At 38.3% G+C, this 24,737-nt stretch overlaps 2 protein-coding genes across 2 annotated transcripts; one reads left to right on the forward strand and one right to left on the reverse strand.

The window, feature by feature from the left end:
* Nucleotides 1-3,784: 3,784 nt before the first annotated feature.
* On the reverse strand, nucleotides 3,785-5,299 carry LOC135932551 (involucrin). Its single transcript, XM_065470037.1, has one exon. The coding sequence runs from the start codon at nucleotides 5,297-5,299 to the stop codon at nucleotides 3,785-3,787; it is 1,515 nt and encodes a 504-aa protein (XP_065326109.1).
* A 10,271-nt stretch (nucleotides 5,300-15,570) lies between these two features.
* Nucleotides 15,571-24,525, forward strand: oscp1a (organic solute carrier partner 1a). Its single transcript, XM_065470524.1, has 11 exons — nucleotides 15,571-15,904; nucleotides 16,078-16,107; nucleotides 18,229-18,383; nucleotides 20,089-20,256; nucleotides 20,343-20,423; nucleotides 20,531-20,634; nucleotides 21,573-21,701; nucleotides 21,789-21,843; nucleotides 23,596-23,741; nucleotides 23,828-23,888; nucleotides 24,135-24,525. The coding sequence occupies exons 1-11, from the start codon at nucleotides 15,793-15,795 to the stop codon at nucleotides 24,264-24,266; spliced, it is 1,173 nt and encodes a 390-aa protein (XP_065326596.1). The 5' UTR covers nucleotides 15,571-15,792; the 3' UTR covers nucleotides 24,267-24,525.
* Nucleotides 24,526-24,737: the final 212 nt, after the last annotated feature.

A 24,737-nucleotide genomic window follows, 5' to 3' on the forward strand; every position in this document is an offset into this window, starting at 1 on the left:
TCATGTTTGGTGCCATCGTCTGTGTCCATATTTTATTTCTGAAGTTGTCTATTAATTCCTTTGTCAACTGCGCAACTTGTTTCTTGTAAAGACCATGTAATGTCACTTTCAAAATCACTGTCTCACTTTTGTGATCTCTTAAGAAATCAAGAATGTCTCTGAGGACATTATCTAATTCAGTATGCTGCCAAAACATCCAGTGACTATCCCGAATATAAACATTTTTTTTTGTAGGCAACCAAATCCCAGCATGCAAGTCAAAATATCGTACTCCCACATTAAGTTGCTGCTTCAAATTCCAAACTTGACATATAGCAAGTGGTCCTCCGTATAATGTTAAGCTTTCGTGTGTTCCAGGAATGGAGATAGCAGATAGTGGGGTCTCTTCAGGTATAGACTTCATCCAGTCAAGGTTATAAGATCTTGGATCCAGGTCTGGATTTTCATTGAAACCTAACCATGAACCTGAGCAGGAGGTTATTCTGGTGAGAGGAAGACATTTTTACTTCTATTTTTAATTCTTTCATCGTTCTTTCAAAGTCAAAAAAGCAGTTCTAATTGTTTATTTCTACAACAAGAAAAAGGAAGACAGAAATATTTGCCGAATACTCTTTCCCATCACAATAAGTCAGTTTCAAAAGTAAAATAATTATAAACTATTATTATAAAATCAATAATATTGTCTTACTTACATAGAGAAAAAGGAGAGAAAATTATAGATCCCCATAATCTGGTTGTTCCATGAAGCTCAGCTCATTAATCACTAATAAACATATAAATGACTACTAATACATATCACTGAATTAAGCACTTACTAATACCTTACTAATGGTTTATAGTGTGAATTATTCTAAAGTGTTACCATAATTTTTTGTTTTACTTACATAGAGAAAAAGCAGAGGAAGTGATAGATCTCCATAATTCGTTTATAGGCTGGTCTGTTGAGCTCAGACAGTCAGGATGTGTCCAAATTTCTTTCCAACATGCGTTTACATTTTTTTCTCACCAACCAATTTGTAAAAGAATTTACAAAACTCCAAAATGCTTTTACATTTAGCTCCGGACATGGCTGTGACAATAGACAATGGTCTCTGGTAAAGTGAGCTGTTGTAACAGTGAACATAAAGATAACCTTTGATTTGCATGTTTCTGTTCTCTAATCTTATAGTTAGAGTAGTGTAGGAGAGAGAAAGAGAGACACTGAGACAAATGGAGAGCGAGACGTTGTAAAAGAGGTGTGCAGGCCATGTTGTAGCAGTTTATTTAGTAAAATATGACTTTGAAGACAGTCAGGGAGGTGATGAGTCAGCTCAACTGGCTATCCTTTACATATTTTACATAGACTACATATCTACATGCACTACATGCAAGAGTATTCCTTCACCGAATATCTGTTTTTAGGCATCCCCAAGAGTTTTGCGACACTTTAGCTGACACACTTCTACGTTCTTTAGCTGGAACACCTTAATAGTTTTGGATTCAGCCTGTGAGTTATATAAGGAAATCTTCAAGAATTGGTTCATCATTTCACCCACACTCATCAGAGCCACAACACTGTGCTAATGGGGAGATCAATATAAGAATACAATTACATGAAAAGTGGGATACAGTTGTCTTAACTGTAAATTGGAGCTATAAACATCAACCAGGTCACTTGATGAACATAGTTTTAGAATGTTGAATTCAGCCTCTGCTTTAAACCTTTATTCTGTTTAATGACATCAAAAGGACAATGCCTTTTCTTTTTGCTCCTTCCTTTAGGGGTCATCTGCCTCCATCTCACCCTATCCCTCCTCTTTCACACCAGGCTCTCGTCCACCTGCTCTCCACTATCAATATAGATCACAATGTTGTCTACAAACATTGCAGACCACAGAGACTCCTGCCTGATTTAATCTGTCAACTCATCAAATCTTATTTGACTGGATAGTCTGTATATTCTGTTTTTTTTATTAACCTTAACCACTGAAATTAAAGTTAACTTAGGTAGTGCTTCAAAAAAATTACAAAAAATGCCTAGATGGGATTTAGTGTGGCTGCTGAGTACCTGGAAGTGTTTCTAGAAGGATTTTGGTAAGAGTCATCAATATGAATTTAAGACAATGATTTTCTTTATTCAAACTTAACAAACAGCTTTGTCACATAAATTATTTAATTGGCAGGGCACTCAGAATAAAAGGGCTTAAATCAGGGCTAAAAGTTTTCAGCCCTGATTTAAATGAAGATTACTGCAGGTGTTCAGGAAGTTTGTGCCACAACAGGGGAGCATGACTACTCAAATCAGCTACAGAGACATATATCAGCATCAGCAATTGGAATAGAGATACATACAGCATAGTCAATTTTCAATAAACTTTTACTTCACCATAAAGACACGATAAATATCTAATCTAATCCAACAGTTAAGCTTCATTCTTTTAAGCAAAGTTTTAAAGTCTAATGTGGAATGTGGTGACCATTTAACATTTGAGGCATTTTCTTATATTGATATTATTTATTTAGACTATTTTAATGCTGTTTTTTCATAAATGTAGAAACATAGAAAAGCATATCTTTCTCATATTTAGAACCCTTAGCCAGTGAATTTTTCCATGAAAATTTAGTTTTCATGGACATGATACTGGGTACAACAATTACCTGAGTATTACATATTAGTTAAAATGACATAAAACAGAGTAAAGCTTCTATTCCTAATATTTAGGATTATCTAACTAGTAGATTTTGGAAATTTTTTAAGTGTTTTATGATCTAATGTGGATCAGTAAACTAATCATTGGCCTTGTAAATTATATAAATTAAGAAAATCTGTCATATTCATGTCATAAATCATATTTCTTTATAATTTGTTTATGTTCTGCTACTCATTATTATTTATATTCACAGTCACAGCTAATTATTTCGGTATTGATTTGTTTTCCTTTCAATGAATGACTAAAATTATGGTAAAAAATGGTTTGATAATCATAGCTGAATCCCAATGTTATAATTAATAATCAAACAAGATGGAGAAAATTCTTCAGTTTTAAAACCCCCAAAAGGTTGATTCTGTTCATCTGGATGTAGCGTTTCCAGCGGGAGAAACGTCTTGTCACTCATCCAAGTTACGAACCATATGTCCAGATGAACAGAATCAATCTTTTGGGATTTATCTACCTGGACGATTGAGCATGCATCAAGACATTCAGTTTTAACAGTTGAAACCAGGCAATGTTTGGCATTCCTGCTGGGAAAACTTCAGTTTACTAACTTTAATATCACATAAGTAAACAGAAGAGAAAAATAACTGGCAGTCACTGCTACAATTCAATAAATAAAAGTGAAATTCTTCTCCATTACTAATAGGTCTGTTTCTCGCCCAAAAGTTGGCTAAAAAGAGACAAACTTAGCTCCTCGTTAAATTTCTCACACATTTGTTTTGTGGTAAAGTTTTCATTTGCTGTGTGTTAATATGAAGCAGTTGGGCTTTAATCTACTGTAATTAAATACAGACGGTATATTTTTTCTGTATTTTATGGGTTACAATTTAATCACATTTTTTAACACATTCTAAGTTAACATATAAGTCTTATGTTTTACCATGAAGGTTTTTATTGTCTCAGATTGAGTTTGGGGGCTTAGAACCACTTTCTTATGCAGGAGAAGATCTATGGTTGTTTTTTTGTTTTTTTGTGACTTGACAACACAATATTTTCTATTATAATTGAGTAAATAAAACCCATAATGCTTGTGATTTTCTTTTCACTCTGGCTTAAGACTCTTTAGGAGGGTCCCAAAAACTCCACATTTATCCAGACTTATGATAGTGGTTCAGGTGCAGCAGTTCCTTCAGTTGCATCTGGTTGTTTGGGTGTAGTGGATGGTTCAGGTATTGGTTCAGGTCCAGCCGTGGGTTCAGATGCAGCTGTTGGTTCAGGTGCAGCTGTTGGCTCAGGTGCAGCTGTTGGCTCAGGTGCAGGGGATGGTTCAGGTATTGGTTCAGATGCAGCTGTTGATTCAGGTGCAGCCATGGGTTCAGATGCAGCTGTTGGTTCAGGTGCAGTGGATGGTTCAGGTACTGGTTCAGGTGCAGCTGTTGGTTCAGGTGCAGCGAATGGTTGAGGTACTGGTTCAGGTACCGTGGATGGTTTAGGTACCGGTTCAGGTGCAGCTGTTGGTTCAAGTACTGGTTCAGGTACAGCTGTTGGTTCAGGTACTGATTCAGATGCAGCTGTTGGCTCAGGTGCAGTGGATGGTTCAGATCCTGGTTCAGGTGCAGCTGTTGGTTCAGGTGCAGCTGCTGGTTCAGGTGTTGTGGGTGGTTCAGGTACTGGTTCAGGTGCAGCTGCTGGTTCAGGTACTGGTTCAGGTGCAGCTGCTGGTTCAGGTGTTGTGGGTGGTTCAGGTACTGGTTCTGGTGCAGTGGATGGTTCAGGTACTGGTTCAGGTGCAGCTGTTGGTTCAGGTACTGGTTCGGGTGCAGCTGTTGGTTCAGGTGCAGTGGACGGTTCAGATACTGGTTCAGGTGTAACTGTTGGTTCAGATGTTGTGGGTGGTTCAGGTACTGGTTCAGGTGCAGCTGTTGGTTCAGGTGCAGTGGATGGTTCAGGTACTGGTTCAGGTGTAATTGTTGGTTCAGGTGCAGCTGCTGGTTCAGGTGTTGTGGGTGGTTCAGGTACTGGTTCAGGTGCAGCTGCTGGTTCAGGTACTGGTTCAGGTGCAACTGTTGGTTCAGGTACTGGTTCAGGTGTAACTGTTGGTTCAGGTAATGGTTCAGGTGCAACTGTTGGTTCAGGTAATGGTTCAGGTGCAGCTGTTGGTTCAGTGACTGGTTCAGGTGCAGTGGATAGTTCAGATACTGGTTCAAGTATAGCTGTTGGTTCCGGTACTGGTTCAGGTACAGCTGTTGGTTCAGGTACTGGTTTAGGTACAGCTGTTGGTTCAGGTGCAGTGGATGGTTCAGGTACTGGTTCAGGTGTAACTGTTGGTTCAGGTGCAGCTGCTGGTTCAGGTGTTGTGGGTGGTTCAGGTACTGGTTCAGGTGCAGCTGCTGGTTCAGGTGCAGCTGCTGGTTCAGGTGTTGTGGGTGGTTCAGGTACTGGTTCTGGTGCAGTGGATGGTTCAGGTACTGGTTCAGGTGCAGCTGTTGGTTCAGGTACTGGTTCGGGTGCAGCTGTTGGTTCAGGTGCAGTGGACGGTTCAGATACTGGTTCAGGTGTAACTGTTGGTTCAGATGTTGTGGGTGGTTCAGGTACTGGTTCAGGTGCAGCTGTTGGTTCAGGTGCAGTGACTGGTTGAGGTGCACCTTTTGGTGCAGGTGCATTAGTTGGTTCAGCCGCTGGTTCAGGTTGTTGTGGTGATTCAGTTGAACTGGTGGTATGCTGCTCAGATGATGGCGATTCTGTATTAATCTTTGGTCCAAATGGTTTTTGTTGCTCCTTTCCACTTTTTCCTCTTTCTGGTCTTTGGCCACATTTACATGGTTTGAGCTGAATGATGTTTTTAATAAGCTGAGCACTTGGGAAGTTCATACTTATGACACCTAAGCAACCATAGTTTTTAGAGATTTTTTTATGCCGGTCCACAAAGTTGTAAAGCCACTTGTTAACATTTTGAGCAAACATTTTTGGACTGTTAAAAAGTGACGTTGATGTCTCAGTCACCACAATGTGATGTTCACAGATGTGTGACTTGATTTGCTTTAGTCTCTCTTCTACATTTTTGAGCCTATTACGTTCAAAGAAACGTGAGTCATGGTTTTCTGTTCCAGCATGAAACACATCAGTCTGAAGAAAAACAATATTGCCCCTTGCGTCCTTCATGTTTGGTGTCATCGTCTGTGTCCATATTTTATTTCTGAAGTTGTCAATTAATTCCTTTGTCAACTGCGCAACTTGTTTCTTGTAAAGACCATGTAATGTCACTTTCAAAATCACTGTCTCACTTTTGTGATCTCTTAAGAAATCAAGAATGTCTCTGAGGACATTATCTAATTCAGTATGCTGCCAAAACATCCAGTGACTATCCCGAATATAAACATTTTTTTGTGTAGGCAACCAAATCCCAGCATGCAAGTCAAAATATCGTACTCCCACATTAAGTTGCTGTGTCAAATTCCAGACTTGACATATAGCAAGTGGTCCTCCGTATAATGTTAAGCTTTCGTGTGTTCCAGGAATGGAGATAGCAGATAGTGGGGTCTCTTCAGGTATAGACTTCATCCAGTCAAGGTTATAAGATCTTGGATCCAGGTCTGGGTTTTCATTGAAACCTAACCATGAACCTGAGCAGGAGGTTATTCTGGTGAGAGAAAGACATTTTTACTTCTATTTTTTAATTCTTTCATCATTCTTTCAAAGTCAGAAAAAAGGTTCTAATTGTTTATTTCTATACCAAACAAAAGAAGGACAGAAATATTTGCTGAATGTGTTTTCAAATCACAACAAGTCTTACTTGTAAGTAGAACAAATATAAAGCTCACGACTGATAACACTTTAGAATAATGTCACACTATCAAGCATTAGTAAGGCATTAGTAAGTGCTTAATGCATCATTTATGAAGCATTCCTTCTCCTTAGTATGTAACTTATAGAATTTATAAATCTAGATATAATGTTTATTTTTGATTTAAGATCTCATATACAGCGTGTTCATTGTATAATTTAGAAAGTCTAAATAAGTGATCAACAAAGTATTTAGATAAGAATTTATATATATAATCATTAAGATTTTAGATATTAGTTTATTGTTTGTGAGTGTGTTAATAGAGGTTTTATACATACTTATTTCAAACTGTAATCCATGGCTAATTCATACAGTTACTAGTTGTTAAGTATTTTGTGTAACCAGGACTATTTTTGCCTTATAAAGATTTAAAAACTAAAATAAAAGTACCTCAACACCTAAAGTATAAGCTCACATAAAAAGGATACAGGCAAAGCACATAGAAATAGAGAAAATCCAAATCAGTGTTGCAAGCTTAGCAATTTTTTCACTATATTTAGCGAGTTTTTAGACCCCCTTAGTGACTTTTTTTTTCCTAAAAAGTGACTAGCGACAATTCTGGCTGGTGTTACTGGAGACTTATGATGACATTTTGATGTGAAAGCACGTATTGCTCTTACTCTCAACAAGCAGCGGGTGCTGCCGTGGGCTGCTCGCCAGTGCCAAAGTGCTCACAGCCGGGGGATAGTCCTCACTCAGTCAATTCTTCTTTTACTCTTATTTTTTGTGGGTGACAAGATTTAAAACTACTTAAAAACACACACGAAAAAAGTGTGCCAGAGTGCCTATTTTGGGTCACTTTTGCCAGTCCCAAGCCCAGATAAAGAAGGAAAGTTGGAATGGTGACATTAAAAAAAACAATAATTGCTAAAAGAAATTTAATGTGTAGTTCTAAATATATTCTAAATGCTTTTAGGGTGTTTTTTTACTCACTTTATGTCTCTTCCATGATGTTATTTCTCTCTCCACAGAACCGGTTACAATTATAATTATAAGAATGACCAATTATGCAAATTAGGCGATGACATCATTTAGTGACTTCTAGCATCTTTTAGGACAGCCAGTAGTGATTTTCCTTACTGAGGAGTTGACAACACTGATCCAAATCCTCTATTAGCTAACTTTAGCCAAATTGTCCAGTCATTGTCCAGTCAGGTTCAGTTCTAAAGTGCTCCTGAAATAAACTAATTAGTCAGAATATCCAGTCCTGTGCTTTCACACAGGCAAACTCAGCTGGAATGAAAAAAATACTTCATGGCCTCCTTCTCATTCAAAACATTCAGAGAAGTTAGTGTAAGGAAGAGAAATCAGATTAGAGTAGATTAGAGACTCACTCAGTAAAACAAGTTGTGTTACTTGGGGATAACTGTAGTCTGGGACAACAGCTGTGTAGATTGAAAGAGGAGATTCAGAAACGTGCACATCAGAAGTAACTGTCCTGGAACTGTTTCTCTGTGAGTATAGCTGAGCTAAGCTAGCATGGCTAACTAGCCTCTTAGCCATGTTTTTGACCCATTAGCGCCACAGTCTCTGTTTACACAGTCTCTGTTACTGCTGTTATGGTTGTTTTACACATTTCTGCCTTTGTGTTTGATGCTAGCTTACTTCATTCCTGTGTTATTGTTACACTGTGTACATCTGCAGGGGCTGCCTTTCGTTCACCATTAGAGCTAATAATACTAATATTTATTATGGTTAGATTGACTGCTACTAAAAAGAGAATAAAAAGAAGATGGATATAAAAAGGTAGAATACTGCGCAAGCATTGCTGTACCAGAAAAAAAAGTCGGCGCAGTATTTTGAGAATTCAGATTTTATTGTTATTATGGCCATTAAATACGGGTATTTACTGATATTAATGCAGTACCATCCCTGTTTTATATAAATGAGAAGAAGAAGGAGATCTCTTTTCAGCTGAGTTCACCTCTGTGATAACACTTAATTCAGGAGCACTTTGGAAGTGAAGCTACTCGACGCTGACTTATCTGACTAAATCTAGCTAACAGACTACAAACCAGAGGAAAGCTGAAACTCAGGAATGAACCAAAGGAATTCCAATCTCTTAAAAATCCCAAAGACATTTTCCTGCATTATCAGTTTAATATGATGGACACACAGTTTTGTGATAACCTTATTCAATTTTTATTTTAATGGAAGACTGCTCAGAGTATTTTTGTCGATTAAAGCTCTCTTACGAACTCATTTCAGTATTCTTCAGCTCTCAGATAGGTTGTTTTTTTGCATCTGGCTATCAGTATATAAATATATTCTGTATCTCTTTATAGGTTGTCTGTAATTTTTCTATTGTCAAGATAGCTAATACTTGTTTGAGTCTTGACGTACTTTTCTTTTCATTTATAAATGTTTTATAAGGCAATAACAGTTCCCACTTTAGATGAGGTCACACAAAATACTTACCTAATAACTATAAACTGTCTAAATTAGCCATGGATTACAGCATGAAATAAGTATGTATAAAACCTCTATTAACACACTTACAAACAACGAGCTCATATCTTAAGGATTATATATATATAAATGTGCAACACAATCATTCTAATGATACCATGAACGCGTTATATATGAGCTCATTAATCACTAATAAACATATAAATGACTACTAATACATATCACTGAATTAAGCACTTACTAATACCTTACTAATGGTTTATAGTGTGAATTATTCTAAAGTGTTACCATAATTTTTTGTTTTACTTACATAGAGAAAAAGCAGAGGAAGTGATAGATCTCCATAATTCGTTTATAGGCTGGTCTGTTGAGCTCAGACAGTCAGGATGTGTCCAAATTTCTTTCCAAAATGCGTTTACATTTTTTTTTCACCGGCTAATTTGTAAAAGAATTCCCAAAACTTCAAAACGCTTTTACATTTAGTGCGGATATAGCTGTAACAATAGACAATGGTCTCCAGTAAAGTGAGCTGCTGTAACAGTGAACATAAAGATAAACGGTGATTTGCATGTTTCTGCTCTCTAATCTTTTATTTTTAGTAGTGTAGGAGAGAGAAAGAGAGACACTGAGACAAATTTGAGAGAGAAGGAAATGGTAAAAGACATGTGAAGGCCATGTTGTAGCAGTTTTAGTAAAATATGACTTTAAAGATAGTTAGGGAGGTGATGAGTTAGCTCAATTTTCTATCCTTTACATATTTTACATACACTACATGTAAGAATAAGACTGTCCGGACTCTTTAGCTGACATACTCTAGTTCTTTAGCTGGACCAGGATTAATCAGTTAACCTATCCCCACAAACTGCATGTCTTTGGACGGTGGGAGGAAGCCGGAGTACCCGGAAGGAACCCATGCAAACACGGGGAGAACATGCAAACTCCACAAAGAAAGAACCCGGTGTGATGGTGGAATTGAACTCAGGACCTTCTTGCCTTGCTGTGCGGCAACAGTGCTAACCACCATGCCACTGTGCTGCTTATATTATATTATATTATATTATATTATATTATATTATATTATATTATATTATATTATATTATATTATATTATATTATATTATATTATATTATATTATATTATATTATATTATCCCTGTGTCAGGCTGGCCATCTGTCCTGAGCTGGGATAATATAATATAATGAGTTTAGCTCCATTCTTTTAAGCAAATGTTTTGACGCTTCATCACTCCTGGTGCTGACTGTTTAACATTTGAGACATTTTCTTATATTGATATTATATATTTAGACTATTCTAATGCTGTTTAGCATTAAATATAGACACATAGAAAAGCTTATATTCCTCATATTAAGATCCATTAAATGGTGAATTTAATATTCACCATATTAGTTAAAATGACATAAAACAGAGTAAAGCTTCTATTCCTAATATTTAGGATTATTTAACTAGTAGATTTTGAAAATTTTAAGAGTTTTATTATCAAATGTTGATCATTAAACTAACTACTTACTAAGAAGAAAAAAATAGATGATAATAAACGTGAAATTCTTCTCCAATAATAATTAGTTATTTCCCTCTCAAAAGCTTCTTGTTAAATTTCACATGGATTTGTGATAAAGTTCCCGTTTGCTGTAATTGGGCTTTAATATTCTGTAATTAAATATGGACGGTATATTTTTTTCTATATTTTATGGGTTAAAAATTTAATAATATTTCTAACACAGGTGATTTTCTTTTGGCTCTGGTTTAAACCTCTTTAAGAGGGTACCAAAAACCCCTCCATATGTGATATTTATCCAAACTCATATACATTTCTAATGGTTGTTAAAATATATCAGTGACTGCTGGGGATACTGAGAAATCCAAACATGTTTTAAAAGCTATTACCTCACTTGTTAGCCTTGCTAGGAAAGGTCAAGTATGACTGCAAACTTATATTTTACCATGTTAAAGATCACTTGTGAACATCTTGAGTCCTGTTGATAACATAAGTAACTGTGAAAAAATTATGCACCTGAACTCTGAAAGCAACTTAACTACCCTTAAATCTAAAGTACCGTGGTAATTATATGACCACATGTCTGATTATTTACAAAATGTTTAAATTCTCTCTTAAATTCTGTCTACTGTACCGGTACAGCTAAAATAAAAAAGAGAAAGTAAACGAGGATAGTTTAATTCATCACTGACACTATAATATGCGGAATTTTCATTTTCCCATTTCTAAGACATTTGTTTACTGACAATTGTATTCCTTTTCTGTAATTTATTACAAATAATTATTACTTAAGTATTACTATTATTGTTACATTTATTACTCCACTTATCCTCTATAGCACTTGCGCCTTCTCCAGTGTACATCTAATTTGTGTTCTTTCTTAGGCTGTGTGACAGGGGGAACAACAGGATGTGAATCAATTACTGGTTCAGGAAGCACAGAATAATGTGTTGGTCCCATTTTTTTTGATTCTGGTGAAGTTGTTGGCTCTGGTGAAGTTGTAGGTTCAAGTGAAGTTGTTGGTTCAGGTGAAGCTGTAGGTTCAGGTGAAGTTGTTGGTTCAGGTGAAGCTGTTGGTTCAGATGAAGTTGTTAGTTCAGGTGAAGTTGTTGGTTCAGGTGAAGTTGATGGTTCAGGTGAAGCTGTTGGTTCAGGTGAAGTTGTTGGTTCAGGTGAAGTTGATGGTTCAGGTGAAGCTGTTGGTTCAGGTGAAGTTGTTGGTTCAGGTGAAGTTGTTGGTTCAGGTGAAGTTGTTGGCTCTGGTGAAGTTGTAGGTTCAAGTGAAGTTGTTGGTTCAGGTGAAGCTGTAGGTTCAGGTGAAGTTGTTGGTTCAGGTGAAGCTGTTGGTTCAGATGAAGTTGTTAGTTCAGGTGAAGTTGTTGGTTCAGGTGAAGTTGATGGTTCAGGTGAAGCTGTTGGTTCAGGTGAAGTTGTTGGTTCAGGTGAAGTTGATGGTTCAGGTGAAGCTGTTGGTTCAGGTGAAGTTGTTAGTTCAGGTGAAGTTGTTGGTTCAGGTGAAGTTGTTGGTTCAGGTGAAGCTGTTGGTTCAGATGAAGTTGTTAGTTCAGGTGAAGTTGTTGGTTCAGGTGAAGTTGATGGTTCAGGTGAAGCTGTTGGTTCAGGTGAAGTTGTTGGTTCAGGTGAAGTTGATGGTTCAGGTGAAGTTGATGGTTCAGGTGAAGTTGTGAGTTCAGGTGAAGTTGATGGTTCAGGTGAAGCTGTAGGTTCAGGTGAAGTTGTTGGTTCAGGTGAAGTTGTTGGTTCAGGTGAAGTTGTTGGTTCAGGTGAAGTTGATGGTTCAGGTGAAGTTGTGAGTTCAGGTGAAGTTGATGGTTCAGGTGAAGCTGTAGGTTCAGGTGAAGTTGTGAGCTCGGGTGAAGCTGTAGGTTCAGGTGAAGTTGTTGGCTCGGGTGAAGCTGTAGGTTCAGGTGAAGCTGTTGTTTCAGATGAAGTTGTGGGTTCAGGTGAAGCTGTTGGTTCAGATGAAGCTGTTGGTTCAGGTGAAGTTGATGGTTCAGGTGAAGCTGTAGGTTCAGGTGAAGTTGTTAGTTCAGGTGAAGCTGTAGGTTCAGGTGAAGTTGTTAGTTCAGGTGAAGCTGTTGGTTCAGGTGAAGCTGATGGTTCAGATGAAGTTGTGGGTTCAGGTGAAGTTGTGGGTTCAGGTGAAGTTGATGGTTCAGGTGAAGCTATTGGTTTAGGTGAAGTTGATCGTTCAGGTGATGCTGTTGGTTCAAGTGAAGTTGTGGGTTCAGGTGAAGTTGTGGGTTCAGGTGAAGTTGTAGGTGCTGATGTTGGTTCAGGTGAAGGTCTGGGTATGATTATTATTCTAGTTGTGGGTTCAGGTGAAGTTGTGGGTTCAGGTGAAGTTGTAGGTGCTGATGTTGGTTCAGGTGAAGGTCTGGGTATGATTATTATTCTAGTTGTTGGTTCAGGTGAAGTTGTGGGTTCAGGTGAAGTTGTAAGTGCTGATGTTGGTTCAGGTGAAGGTCTGGGTATGATTATTATTCTAGTTGTGGGTTCAGGTGAAGTTGTGGGTTCAGGTGAAGTTGTAGGTGCTGATGCTGGTTCAGGTGAAGGTCTGGGTATGATTATTATTCTAGTTGTGGGTTCAGGTGAAGTTGTGGGTTTAGGTGAAGTTGTAGGTGCTGATGTTGGTTCAGGTGAAGGTCTGGGTATGATTATTATTCTAGTTGTGGGTTCAGGTGAAGTTGTGGGTTCAGGTGAAGTTGTAGGTGCTGATGTTGGTTCAGGTGAAGGTCTGGGTATGATTATTATTCTAGTTGTTGGTTTAGGTGAAGTTGTGGCTACAGGTAACGTTGTCAGTTTAGTTGTTGGTACAGCTGCTGGTCCCTTCTTTCCACTTTGTGCTGTTCCTTCTCCATGTCCACATTTACATGGTTCGAGTTCAGTGATTTTTTTAATAACTTCAGCACTGGGGAAGTCCATACGTATGACACCTAAGCAACCATGATTTTTCGAACTGGTTCTGTGTTGCTTCAGAAAGTTGTAAATCTGTTCGTTAACTTTTTGAGCCAATTTTATTGGTTTCTCAGTAGTTGATGCTGATGCCCCAGTAACCATAATGTGATGTTTACAAAGGTTTGACTTGATATTCTTTATTTTTTCTTCCACATTTGTTAGCATATTATGTTCAAAGAAATGTGAGTCATGGCTTTCTGTTCCAGCTCGAAACACATCAGTCTTGAGAAAAACAATCTTACCCCTTGCATCCTTCATTTTTGGTGCTAGTGTATTTGTCCATATTTTACTTCGGAACTTGTCAATTATTGTCTTCATCAAGTCTTCAGCATCCTTGTTATTATGAAAAAATAACTTATGGAATGTCACTTTTAGAATCACAGTCTCACTACTGTGGTTTTCTAAAAAATCAAGAATATCTCTAAGAACTTCACCCAAGGGAATTTCTTTCCCAATCAACCAGTGACTATCCCCAACATAAATGGTTTTTTTAGGAATCCAATTTCTAGAATGCAAGTCGAAATATCGTACTCCTACATTAAGTTGGTCTTTCAATTTCCAAACTTGACTTTGCAAATAACTTGCAAATAGTCCTTTGTATAATGTTAAGCTTTCATGTGTTCCAGGGATAGCGATAGCAGATAGTGGGGTCTCTTCAGGTATAGACTTCATCCATTCCCGGTTATAAGAGCTTTGACTCAGGACTGGGTTTTCATTGAAAACTGACTGTGAACTTGAGCAGGTTATTCTGATGAGAGGAAGACATTTTTACTCTGTTAATTCTTTTTCATTCAGAAAAAACCCCCAAACTAAGGCATATTAGCAATATTTGCTATTTAAATATGTTTTCGCAATTACAACAAATTAGTCTTAAAAGTAACACTAGTATAAACTATTAAAAACACAGCACAATTTATAATTTTATGTTTTACTTACATAGAGAAAAACCAGAGGAAATGATAGAACTCCATAATAAGTTTGTAGGCTGGTCCGTTGAGTTCCAAATTTCTTTCCAAAATGTGTTTAAATTATTGTTTCAGCAGGGAAATAATTCACAAAAACTTAAAAGGCTGTTAGCTGCAGACATGGCTGTAACAATAGACAATGGTGTGCACTTAAGTGAGCTGCTGGAAAAGTGAACATGAAGATAAACTTTGATTTGCATGTTTCTGCTCTCTTATCTTTTATTTAGAGTAGTATAGGAGAGGGAAGGAGAGAAATTCTTGTGTTACTCTTTTGGATGTATTAGTGATTAGCAGCAGGAGGAGTATAGAGCATGATGCTTTTGTGGAGGAATCATCTGCTTCAGAATGTGAATAAAACTCAGAATATGGTGGAAATAGAGTCTGCTCATCTCCTTTTTTGTACACAACCACTGTGTTGATCTTCCACTTCAGCTTGTTGTCAGTGCAGATACACAAAAGTGCACCGTGGGTATAAAAATGAGTGAAAAAGCAGCCAATGTCCAAAAGAAAAGCTTCAGAAAGTCAGGAGAACTATTTCTCAAGACTTCTTTAAAAATTACAAGAAACTGTGGCTCACTTGAAGTAAAATATAAAGAAGTAAGGGGTGGATCTAGATTTTTGTACAAGGTATGTACAAGATGTCCCAGATCAAATAAGCTAAGCTAGCTAAGGCTAGTTATCATGCTAAGCTAACTATGCTACACACCTAAATGATGAGGTAAAAAGATACCATTAAAGACTGATAAAGCTTTATCATTACCGTTTACAAACATGTTTTGTTTCCATGTTTGGTGCTGGAGGAGACTTGTCTACATGAGGTTTTGAGAGCTTTGAATGAAGTGAGGCCTCATCTCTCAACATTAGTTGCCAGCCGTACTAATTCTCTTGGTTGAATGGGAGCAAATCCAAGCTGGGTTTGGTTAAAGGTCTGGTGGAAATTCTCCACAGAAGAGTGCAGAATGAGATTTAACAATTACACATTCACATATGTTCTTTTAGCACTTTTGGTCTTTGGTTCACTGAATAACCCTTTAAATGTAACCTGCTTATAAAGGGTTAGTTAGTTAGTTAGTTAGTTAGTTAGTTAGTTAGTTAGTTAGTTAGTTAGTTTAATCTTGCACATGGCATACCCATTTACCTTCTGTGTTTGGTTGTAATGTGCTGTAACGTCATCCTTATCCTGTCCAATAAGCTTCTGTCTGTACACTGCTTATCCTCTTGTTGGCCACCTGTCACATCTTAGTGAGCAGAAGAATGATCAGATAAGACCTAGCATGAACAATTCACTTAACAGTGGCAATCCACAAGAGGAACAATCAGTTAACTAGGTGGAAATGAGAAGAGTGGTTTTCAGCTGCAAAGGATTTTTCTCCTTCTAACGCCTACCTCTGCGACAGCTTTGTGCTAAGGAGCTAATCCTTCTTTTCTTTTGACTTTGCAAGATGTCTATGAGAACTCTCCCCCTGGTTTTCATTAATCTGGGTGGAGAGATGCTTTACATACTGGACCAACGCCTGCGAGCTCACAACACCTCAGAGGACAATTCAGAGAAAGGTAGAGGCAGCTGACATCTTTGTAGATGTGTCTTCCCGGTTTGTGTCAAGCTGTAGCAGTCTGATGCCAATTTATAAACTAAAAAAGTGCTTCTCTTATGTCAGATGCATAACTACAAATCTGCTTTCCTTCTTTTTCTTTCTTCTTTTGTTGGAAACCCAACATGGCTGCAGGAGTGTGGTCAGAAAATGACAGGAAAAGAGGTATTACTTGAGCGTAATGTTCTTTAGTCAGCTCCTCCAGCATCTCTGAGCTCTCTTAACAAGTCAGAAAATATATAATTTTCTTGAAAACACATGTGAAATTGTCACACAGAGCCAGACAAGTAGCTAGACACCTACCATAAATTTGTATATACAGTGCACCAGCCACTTTATTTGGTACACTTTTGCACTCTGGTCTTCAGAACTGTGTTAATTCTTTGTGTCACAGGTTCAGCAAAGTGCTGGAAACATTCCTCAGAGATTCTCATCCATATTCCACATTCTCATCTGATCAGGGCTTACTTGCTATAAAAAATACTAAGAGGAGGACTAAGGGTGACAGAGCTTTTGCCAATGTGGCCCCGAGACTGTGGAACTCTCTCCCCCAAGCATTACGAACTGTGGACTCAGTAGCTGTTTTTAAAAAACAACTCAAAACTTACCTTTTTAAAACTGCTTTTGGTTAATTATTTGTCTGTTTTATTTTCTCTTTTTAAATCTTTTTATGACTTTTAATCTTATGTGCAGCACTTGGTGATTCTGTCTTGAAAGGTGCTATATAAATAAAAATTTATTATTATTATTATTTATTATTGACACGATAACATCACACAGTTGCTGCAGAGTTGTCAGCTGTGCATCCACGATATGACTCTGCCATTGCACCACATCCCAAAGGTGCCCTATCTGATTGAGATCTGGTGACTGTGGAGGCCATTTGAGTAAGTGAAGTATGGCATGATTTTAGCTTTGAGACATGGCACAAAGCTGGAAGCAGCCATAAAAAGAGATGGGTATACTGTGGTCATAAGGAAAGTGTCATGGCTGTGTGAAGGCAGGCAGGAAAAGGTGGACCCAAGAGCAGGACTCGCGGAGGCACAGATGAACTCAACAACCCTCAGCTTTATTGAGGGATTACAGATAGAACAAAGAACTAACTAAACTGGAAAGCAACTAAACTGGCAGGCAGGCAGAACACATAGGGAAGTATGAGGGTATGACGCGACAGAGAGCACAGGAAAACACAGGGCTTATATACACAGGGGAGTAATCAGGGAATGAGAAACAGGAGGGAGACACAGCTGGGAGAAATTAGGCTAACGAAACAAGGGAGGAGTAAAACTGAACACACCGACATCACACATGACCATGATCCTTCAACGTAAAAACAAGAAACAAAACACACTTTACTAAGACACGGACTAGACAGAGAGAGACAGACTAGACAGTATCACTAACTAATCAGAACACAAGTCATAATCTAGAAAAACACCAAAACATAAGAAACAGAAAAAGCTGGGTCAAAATGACCCAGAACCATGACAGAAAGGAAATATCCTCCATGTAATTGTGCCATTACACCACCAGCAGCCTGAACCTTTGACACAAGGATGGATCTTGTAATTGGAAGGTTGCTGGTTTGAGCCCCGGCTCTGACAGTCTCGGTCGTTGTGTCCTTGGGCAAGACACTTCACCCGTTGCCTACTGATGGTGGTCAGAGGGCCCGGTGGCGCCAGTGTCCGGCAGCCTCGCCTCTGTCAGTGCGCCCCAGGGCAGCTGTGGCTACAATGTAGCTTGCCATCACCAGTGTGTGAATGGGTGGATGACTGAATGTAGTGTAAAGCGCTTTGGGGTCCATAGGGACTAAGTAAAGTGCTATACAAAATACTGGCCATTTGCACTCAGAGTTAAAACACATATGACAGAGGCTATTTGCTCACAGGAGGTGGACAAGAAAATGATTGGACTAGAGCAATGATGTCAGCAGTGAGTTTGACAGCTTGGGAAAGAGGAAGTGATGTAAAGAATAGACAATCAGCCCAAACACCCAGGAATTCAGGCAGATGAGTTAATACAGATTTTCTTTAACTTACACTTAAGCTTCATTTGAACAGGTGTACTTAACAAAGTGGCCAGTGAGTTTATTTAGACTGTCTCCCATATATATTTGGAGTTGTATAAATGAAAAAAAAAATGCATAAAATAAAAATAAAACCATTTATTTACCATTTTTTCCTTTTTCATCACCTCTGTGTTTATCTACCGCACTAAGAAAGAAGTAGCTTCAATTCAAAAGCAAAATTCTCCACCTTTCTGTTTGGCTGCTTTTCCATTTCACAGTCATGAATGACATCGTTGGGACCATGTTCAGTAAAGCCTTCATGGATGAACTTCTCAAACCTCAGCAGCTGTATTCTCACAGGACAATGAAAACAGTGCTAACTCGGTTAGCGCACGCCTCCATCATGAGACTGAACCCGGCCAGCATGGACAGGGTAAATACCAAATACCAGGAACAGGAGCACTAGATTATAAACAGCAAGTGAACGGAGAAACTTTTTAAAGTAAAAATCTTCCCCTTGTTCACAATGAAAGTTTTTCCCTTTACTGGAAAAAAATGCCAGGAAAAAACAGAGTTGATTCATTAATCTCAAACCTATGACTCAGTCCTTGAAGTTCGGAAATAAGCTTCCACAGTTTACTCATTACCTCTCCCTATAATGCAGGACTGTCAAACCTGCACCCATAAAACTTACTTCACTTAATGGAGCAATGATTTTATACACATCCCGAGTCATTAGGGACTTATAGTCACGTGAAAAAGAAAGAAGTCCTGTAAAACCTTCCTGCTTCCATAGGGAATAAGACTGTATGTAGCAGCCAGGTGCTGCTAATCGAATGCATTTCATAAACTTTATGTGGGCAAGTATGTCCACTTGTCAAGTCTAACAAAATGCATTTGGAAAACAACATTTTGCAGGTCAGGACCATTCAGGTGTGTGTTAACACAATGCCACAATCTTCTCAGGATGAGATGTCCTAGAAAATTCACTCAGAAGTCAGACTGTGCAGAAAACCCAGGAGCTACATCTCAGACTTTACAGGCAACAATTGGCATGTTAAATTTTAAAGTTCATGACAGCACAACTAGAAAAAGACTGAACAAGTGGTTTGTTTAGAAGAGTTGCCAAAACAAAGCATCTTCTCTATAAATCATTCATGGCAGCACAGCACAGGTTGTAAAGTTGTATCTGAATAAACCACAAGGCTTTTGGAAAGTGTCCTTTGTACGAATGAGGCCAAAGTGGAGATGTTTGGGTAAAATGCACAGCTCCACATTTGGGGAAAGCCAAACACAGCATACCAGCAAAACACCTGACATCAACTGTTAAGCACGGTGGTGGACGGGTAATCGTTTGGGCTTGACCTGGACAGCTTGCAGTCATTGAGTCAACCACATACTTCTGTGTATACCAAAGTATTCTAGAGTAAAATGTGAAGCCATCTGTCCATTAGCCAAAGCTTGGCTGAAATTTGGTCATAAAACAGAACGATGATTTCAAGAACAGCAGCAAATCTGCAAAAGAAAAGAATCAAAATGTTGCAGTGGTCCAGTCAAAGTCTAAATCTCATGTGACTGAACTGCTGTGCACAAGCAAATTCCCACAATCCTTACTGAGCTGAAGCAACACTGTAAAGTAGAGTGGGCTGAAACTTCTCCACAACGATGTGAGAGACTGATGAAGTCAAGCAGTTACTACTTATTACTTCTAAAGGTAGTTCAACAAGCAAATGAGTCGTGAGTTGTAGTTAGTTTCTCACAGGACTGTAACTCAACATATATTTTATAATTTTATTATTTGTTTCTGATAGTTCTTAATTTTTATTTAGGGTCAGATGATGTTTTACTTTTTACTTTGTTGATTTGTCTTATTATTTCTTTGCTATTATTATTAGCTTTTAATGTTATTGTTTTAATTGCATCTTTCTCTGTTATATTAGTCATGTGAAGCAGATTGAAGTGCATTAACCTCACGGAAAGTCCTACACAAATTGCTTTCTCTCAGATATTGATTGATAATTGATTGTCAGATTGTTCTGGTATCTTATTAATACATAACATGACACGAAATTTAAACATTTTTCAGCTCTGTTAATTTTTTTAAGGTATAGATTTGTGTTTTGTTTTTTTTCTTGTAGCTTTATGAGCTAATGGTCATGGCTTTCAAATATCAAGTCTTCCTTTGTCTGCGTCCAAAAGACCTGCTGCTCATCTCATACAATCACATGGACACCATCAGGGAATTCGTGAAAGACACTCCCATGGTCGTGAACCAAGTGGATGAGACACACAGGAAAATCATTGAGGTATGACTCAGATAACTGAAGTTATATAAACCTTGTATTTATAAGGTGCAAGCATCCTCTGCACCCATCGTCTCTCTTTGATGTAGGCATACTCGTCTTTATCAGAGGGTGAACTCCAGCTTCTCAGACAGACGCTCCTCATATTTTTTCAAGACATGCACGTTCGTGTGAGTCCCCTGCTTGAAATCCCATCCTCCTCAAACATATTAATATCAAATAAAACATTTCATTTTTCTGCCAGTGATTTCAATTAATGTTCTCTCCTTTTTTTAAGGTGTCACTTTTCCTAAAAAATCAGATCCAAAATCCCAACGGACGGTTCACCCTGATGACATCAGGCCCAGTGCCTCATGGGACTGATGTTCCTGGGCTTATTAGGTATGTAGGTTACAGTGTGTGCAGATGCTTTACATATAGTTTTGAAATGAATTTCAAGGGATCCATAAATGTAAATCAAAACTATGTCCTCAGTCATATCTGTCACTGTCAATGTAATAGAGCATTTTATGCAAAGTAATAAAGGTCAGCTATGCAGCAGCGCCAGCGCATTTATCCTTTCTCTGATAGTAAGCGCTCAGACGTGCCCCCTTTAAGCAGAAATACATTTTGTATACATGCAAAACTTCTTCAGTTGTAAGATTTCTGGGGAGATTTATGCACATACTGCCTGTTTCAAATATATCCACAACATCCACAAGGGTATCAGATCTGCGCTTTGGCCCATATGTGTCTTGAGTGTGCCAAAGTGACCATATCAAAAGACTTCAAAGCAGTCATTTCATCAGTCTTTCACTAATTTCTTTGGATTATTTTGTTTACAATGAAAAATAAGCACAAAAAAGACCAAAATTTAACCTTTGTTTGTCTTTGTTGAATCAGAAAAGCACGTCCTGCCACTGTACCACGTATCCCTTTACTTCTACAATGTGATATTTTTACATAAGTGCTGATTAAAAGCATGTGCTGTAAGCATCATTCATGCAAACTAATACACATGCGAGTACTTTATTAATGTCTGTCATTAATAAGTCTGCCATTGTTTGTCAGATTCTCAGTGTCTTTATCACATATTTGCTTCTAATTCAAGTTTAGACATTATAAGCAGAATGAATTTCTACCATCAATGTTTATACACTGAGCCTGGTTTAACATCTGCCGCTTCATTAACGGCACTAGATGTGGCCACTCGCTGGCCTGGTGGTCTGATGCAACTCTGAAGTCACCGCCAAAAGGCTGACCTATCCCAACTTTAAATTTTCTTTAAAAAAAACGTGTCCACAATCCAGAGTGTCGCCATCTGTTTCCTGTTTTCAAAGGATATTTGACTGTCGCGGCAGAGAAGTGAGACGAAGGGAGTTCCCCTCTGGAGGGAGTTACACCAGCTCCATCAGAGAGGGGTCTTTCGAGCTGCATGGAAACAGAGTGATCAGACTGGGCATGAACATGTATGTAAATATGCTGCTGGACACTACATGGTGAACACACACACTGACGAACCTGTGGGTGACACTGCTGTGTTTCATGACTTAAAGGTACACTGTGGACCATCCAGAGGAGACGCACACATCCAGGGCTCCCTCTGTAAAGGTAATAACATGTCAGGGAGGTCACGGATTTCATTTTACAGTTATATATATAAAACTTGATATTTTCCTGAACTACACCTGAGTTCTTGCTGTTGTGAAACCATGAAATGATGTTTAAGCAATAATAGCAAATCATATCATATGGAGCTTTTTTCCTACAAGGTGATATTTACCTTTGATAGTGGTGTTTAAAGGATGCTCAGGTGGCACCAAGGGGCTCAAAGGGTGCTGAGAAAAATGTCCACTACACGGTTGCACCACTTTCACACACACTCCACTAACCTGATGCTTCCTAGTTTTTTTGGAGCCAGACGTGACCATTTTTGAATCAGATGGTAGGGCACCGAGTTAGCTAAGGTTATCTAGCTGCAGCAATAAACCCAAAAAACAGACATATGCTTGATATATTAACATATTTTTATATATTTTTTACACCAAAGGAACCCAACATACATTTGTTATAGAGTGGGAAACTGTCCATGTGCCTCCAAATCACTTTTTATACCAGGCTGTGAACATGCATTTAAATGCTGTAAATTTGGATATTTTTTAATGGAGGTCTGCGGGGATTCACTCATTTTTGCAGCTTGCATCAAGTGGCCACTCAAGGAACTTTAGTTTGTTTTGTACTTCTGTGTTGGCTTCGTATATTAGCCCCAGAAATTCCTGCTTGCCTGGACATTGATGCATAGTAAAAGCCGGTAAATGCTGTTATGGCAGTGGCCCGTTCCCTGTGGTTTGCACACGCAGTTCTTTATTGACACACTTTTTGCATATACACTTAAACTCACCTCACTTGCCCCGCTGTTCAAAACATCTCACTGCTGTAGGCTCATCACTGTGTGTCTCTCTACAACCTCACACCTTCTATAAGAGAAGAGCTTAATTGGGTGTGTAAGACAGGTGTGCCCAAACCACACTACTGTGGTTTCCTGGCTTCTACAGCTGAGCCAGAAAACCACACCCCAGTGCTACTGCTGTACAATGAGAAGATAGTAATCAGATTAATGAAGTGTCAAAAATAATAATAATAGTGTTTCTCAGTAACTGTGAATGTTTGTGTCTGTTTATATTATCACCATATCAACATTAAATGGCTGGTTAGACAGTGTAATGTTTAATTAGTCAATATTAACATTAATAATGTTTGAAAACTTGTAGTAACTCTTGTGAGTTACTACATTTTATTAAAAGGAACATCATGCCAACAGTCAGACATGGTGGTGGCAGCGTGATGGTCTGACGCAGCTTTGCTGGACGATTTGCCAAAACTGGTGGAACCATGAATTCTGATTTCTACTAAAAAAAAGCCTGAAGGAGAATCTCCAGCTATCATTTCTTGCCCTGAACCTTAAAGAGACTGTTCTTTCTTAAAAACCCTCGAGTTTGGCTGAATTAAAAACATCTCTGTAAGGAAGATTGGACCAAAATTCCTCCACAGGGATGTGAAAGACTCATTTTCAATCAAACGCTTGATTGTAGTTCTTGCTGCCAACAGCGGTGCAACCAGTTACTGGGATTAGGGGGAGTTTTCAGAGGGCCAGGTAGCACTGGAGAACGTTTTCCCATCAATAAATTATATAATTTAAAAACTGCATCTTGTATTTAGTCTGGTTCTCTTTCTCTATTATTAAAATTTGTTTGATGACCTGAAACATATAAGTATAATAAATATAAAAAAGATCAGAGAGGGGGCAAATACTATTTTCACAGCTCTGTTATAACCTGCCTCTGCACCTCCATCGTGCTGCAGACAGACGGCTCTCCCAACCCGCTGGCGAAGGAGGAGCTGAACCTGCTGGCTCGTCTGATGGGCAGCATGAAGACGGAGAACAAGCCCAAAGACGAATCAGGTTTTCGAGTCAACCTATTTAACACAGACGAAGAGGAGGAGGAAGCGTAGGTGTTCTTCTTTTCTATTTTCATTCCCTGTTGTTACATTAACATAAATTCCCTCATCGAGGCCTTTTTATCTTGTTTCACAGAGGAGCATCAGCTAGTGCTGAGGAGTCCTTGTATGGAGTGATAAATATTCAAGCAATGCAGGTACGATCATGCAGACTGTGCTGGGGTATTTCAGTGAACTAAAACTAAACCACAGTCAAGAAAACAGTTTAGTTTGACTTAAAAAAGGGCAACTGCTGACCAGGTGAACAAACCTAACAATATAAACAGAAAATCTGACAAAAAAAGTCTGTTAGTGTGAGTGTCTGGCTACTCTGGACTGTTGTTATGACTGCCATGTCTCTCTTAAAACATCTGTGATGAACTTAATCCAAGTTTTTGGTTCAGGATGAGCAGGCGGCATCGGAGTTGGCTCGCATCGCCGGACAGTTTGCAGAAGAAGAAGAAGAAGAAGAGAAACCCGAAAAACCCAGCAACAACAAGGGAGAAGAGCTCCTGGCCATGATGGACGACCTCTGACTCATTTATTCAGTCTGTGGTTGTATGATGATCGGGTGGTTAATCTCCACTGTGAGCTTCAGTTTAATCTGAAATATGCAGTATTCAGTGAAACAGATGCAAGAACTCAACATTATAACACAGATACAATAGACAGAAACTATTTTCTATGTTTAAATTGCAGCTGAACTGACGTGAATGTTAAACTGTAACACCTGCTGTGTAGGAGGTTTCATTTTCTTTTTAACAATTTAATGTTAAATAAAAGTATTTATTTATATTGACATGATTGCTGGCTCGTGTTTACATGCTGTAAAACAAAATGAGTTGCAAATGTTGCTGTGAGGCAGGGAAGAAATTAAATGAAAAGGATTGATCAAATTTTTAAATACGACATCTAATTGGACACGACCTTGGACTCATATTTATGTCATTTTTGAGAGGAACAAGTACTAATTTAAATAACCTATAAATTAATATTTGGATAATGAA

This window comes from Pelmatolapia mariae, linkage group LG22 (genome assembly GCF_036321145.2).
Source record: "Pelmatolapia mariae isolate MD_Pm_ZW linkage group LG22, Pm_UMD_F_2, whole genome shotgun sequence".
Taxonomy (NCBI): domain Eukaryota; kingdom Metazoa; phylum Chordata; class Actinopteri; order Cichliformes; family Cichlidae; genus Pelmatolapia; species Pelmatolapia mariae.

Bases quoted from the DNA above. Each gene is read 5' to 3' on its own strand.
- LOC135932551 (XM_065470037.1), bottom strand. From the start codon at position 5,299: ATGCACCTGCACCAAAAGGTGCACCTCAACCAGTCACTGCACCTGAAC.
- oscp1a (XM_065470524.1), top strand. From the start codon at position 15,793: ATGTCTATGAGAACTCTCCCCCTGGTTTTCATTAATCTGGGTGGAGAG. The intron at 16,108-18,228 runs GTATTACTTGAG...TCCATTTCACAG, and splicing joins AGAAAATGACAGGAAAAGAG to TCATGAATGACATCGTTGGG. The intron at 23,889-24,134 runs GTACGATCATGC...TTTTTGGTTCAG, and splicing joins TAAATATTCAAGCAATGCAG to GATGAGCAGGCGGCATCGGA.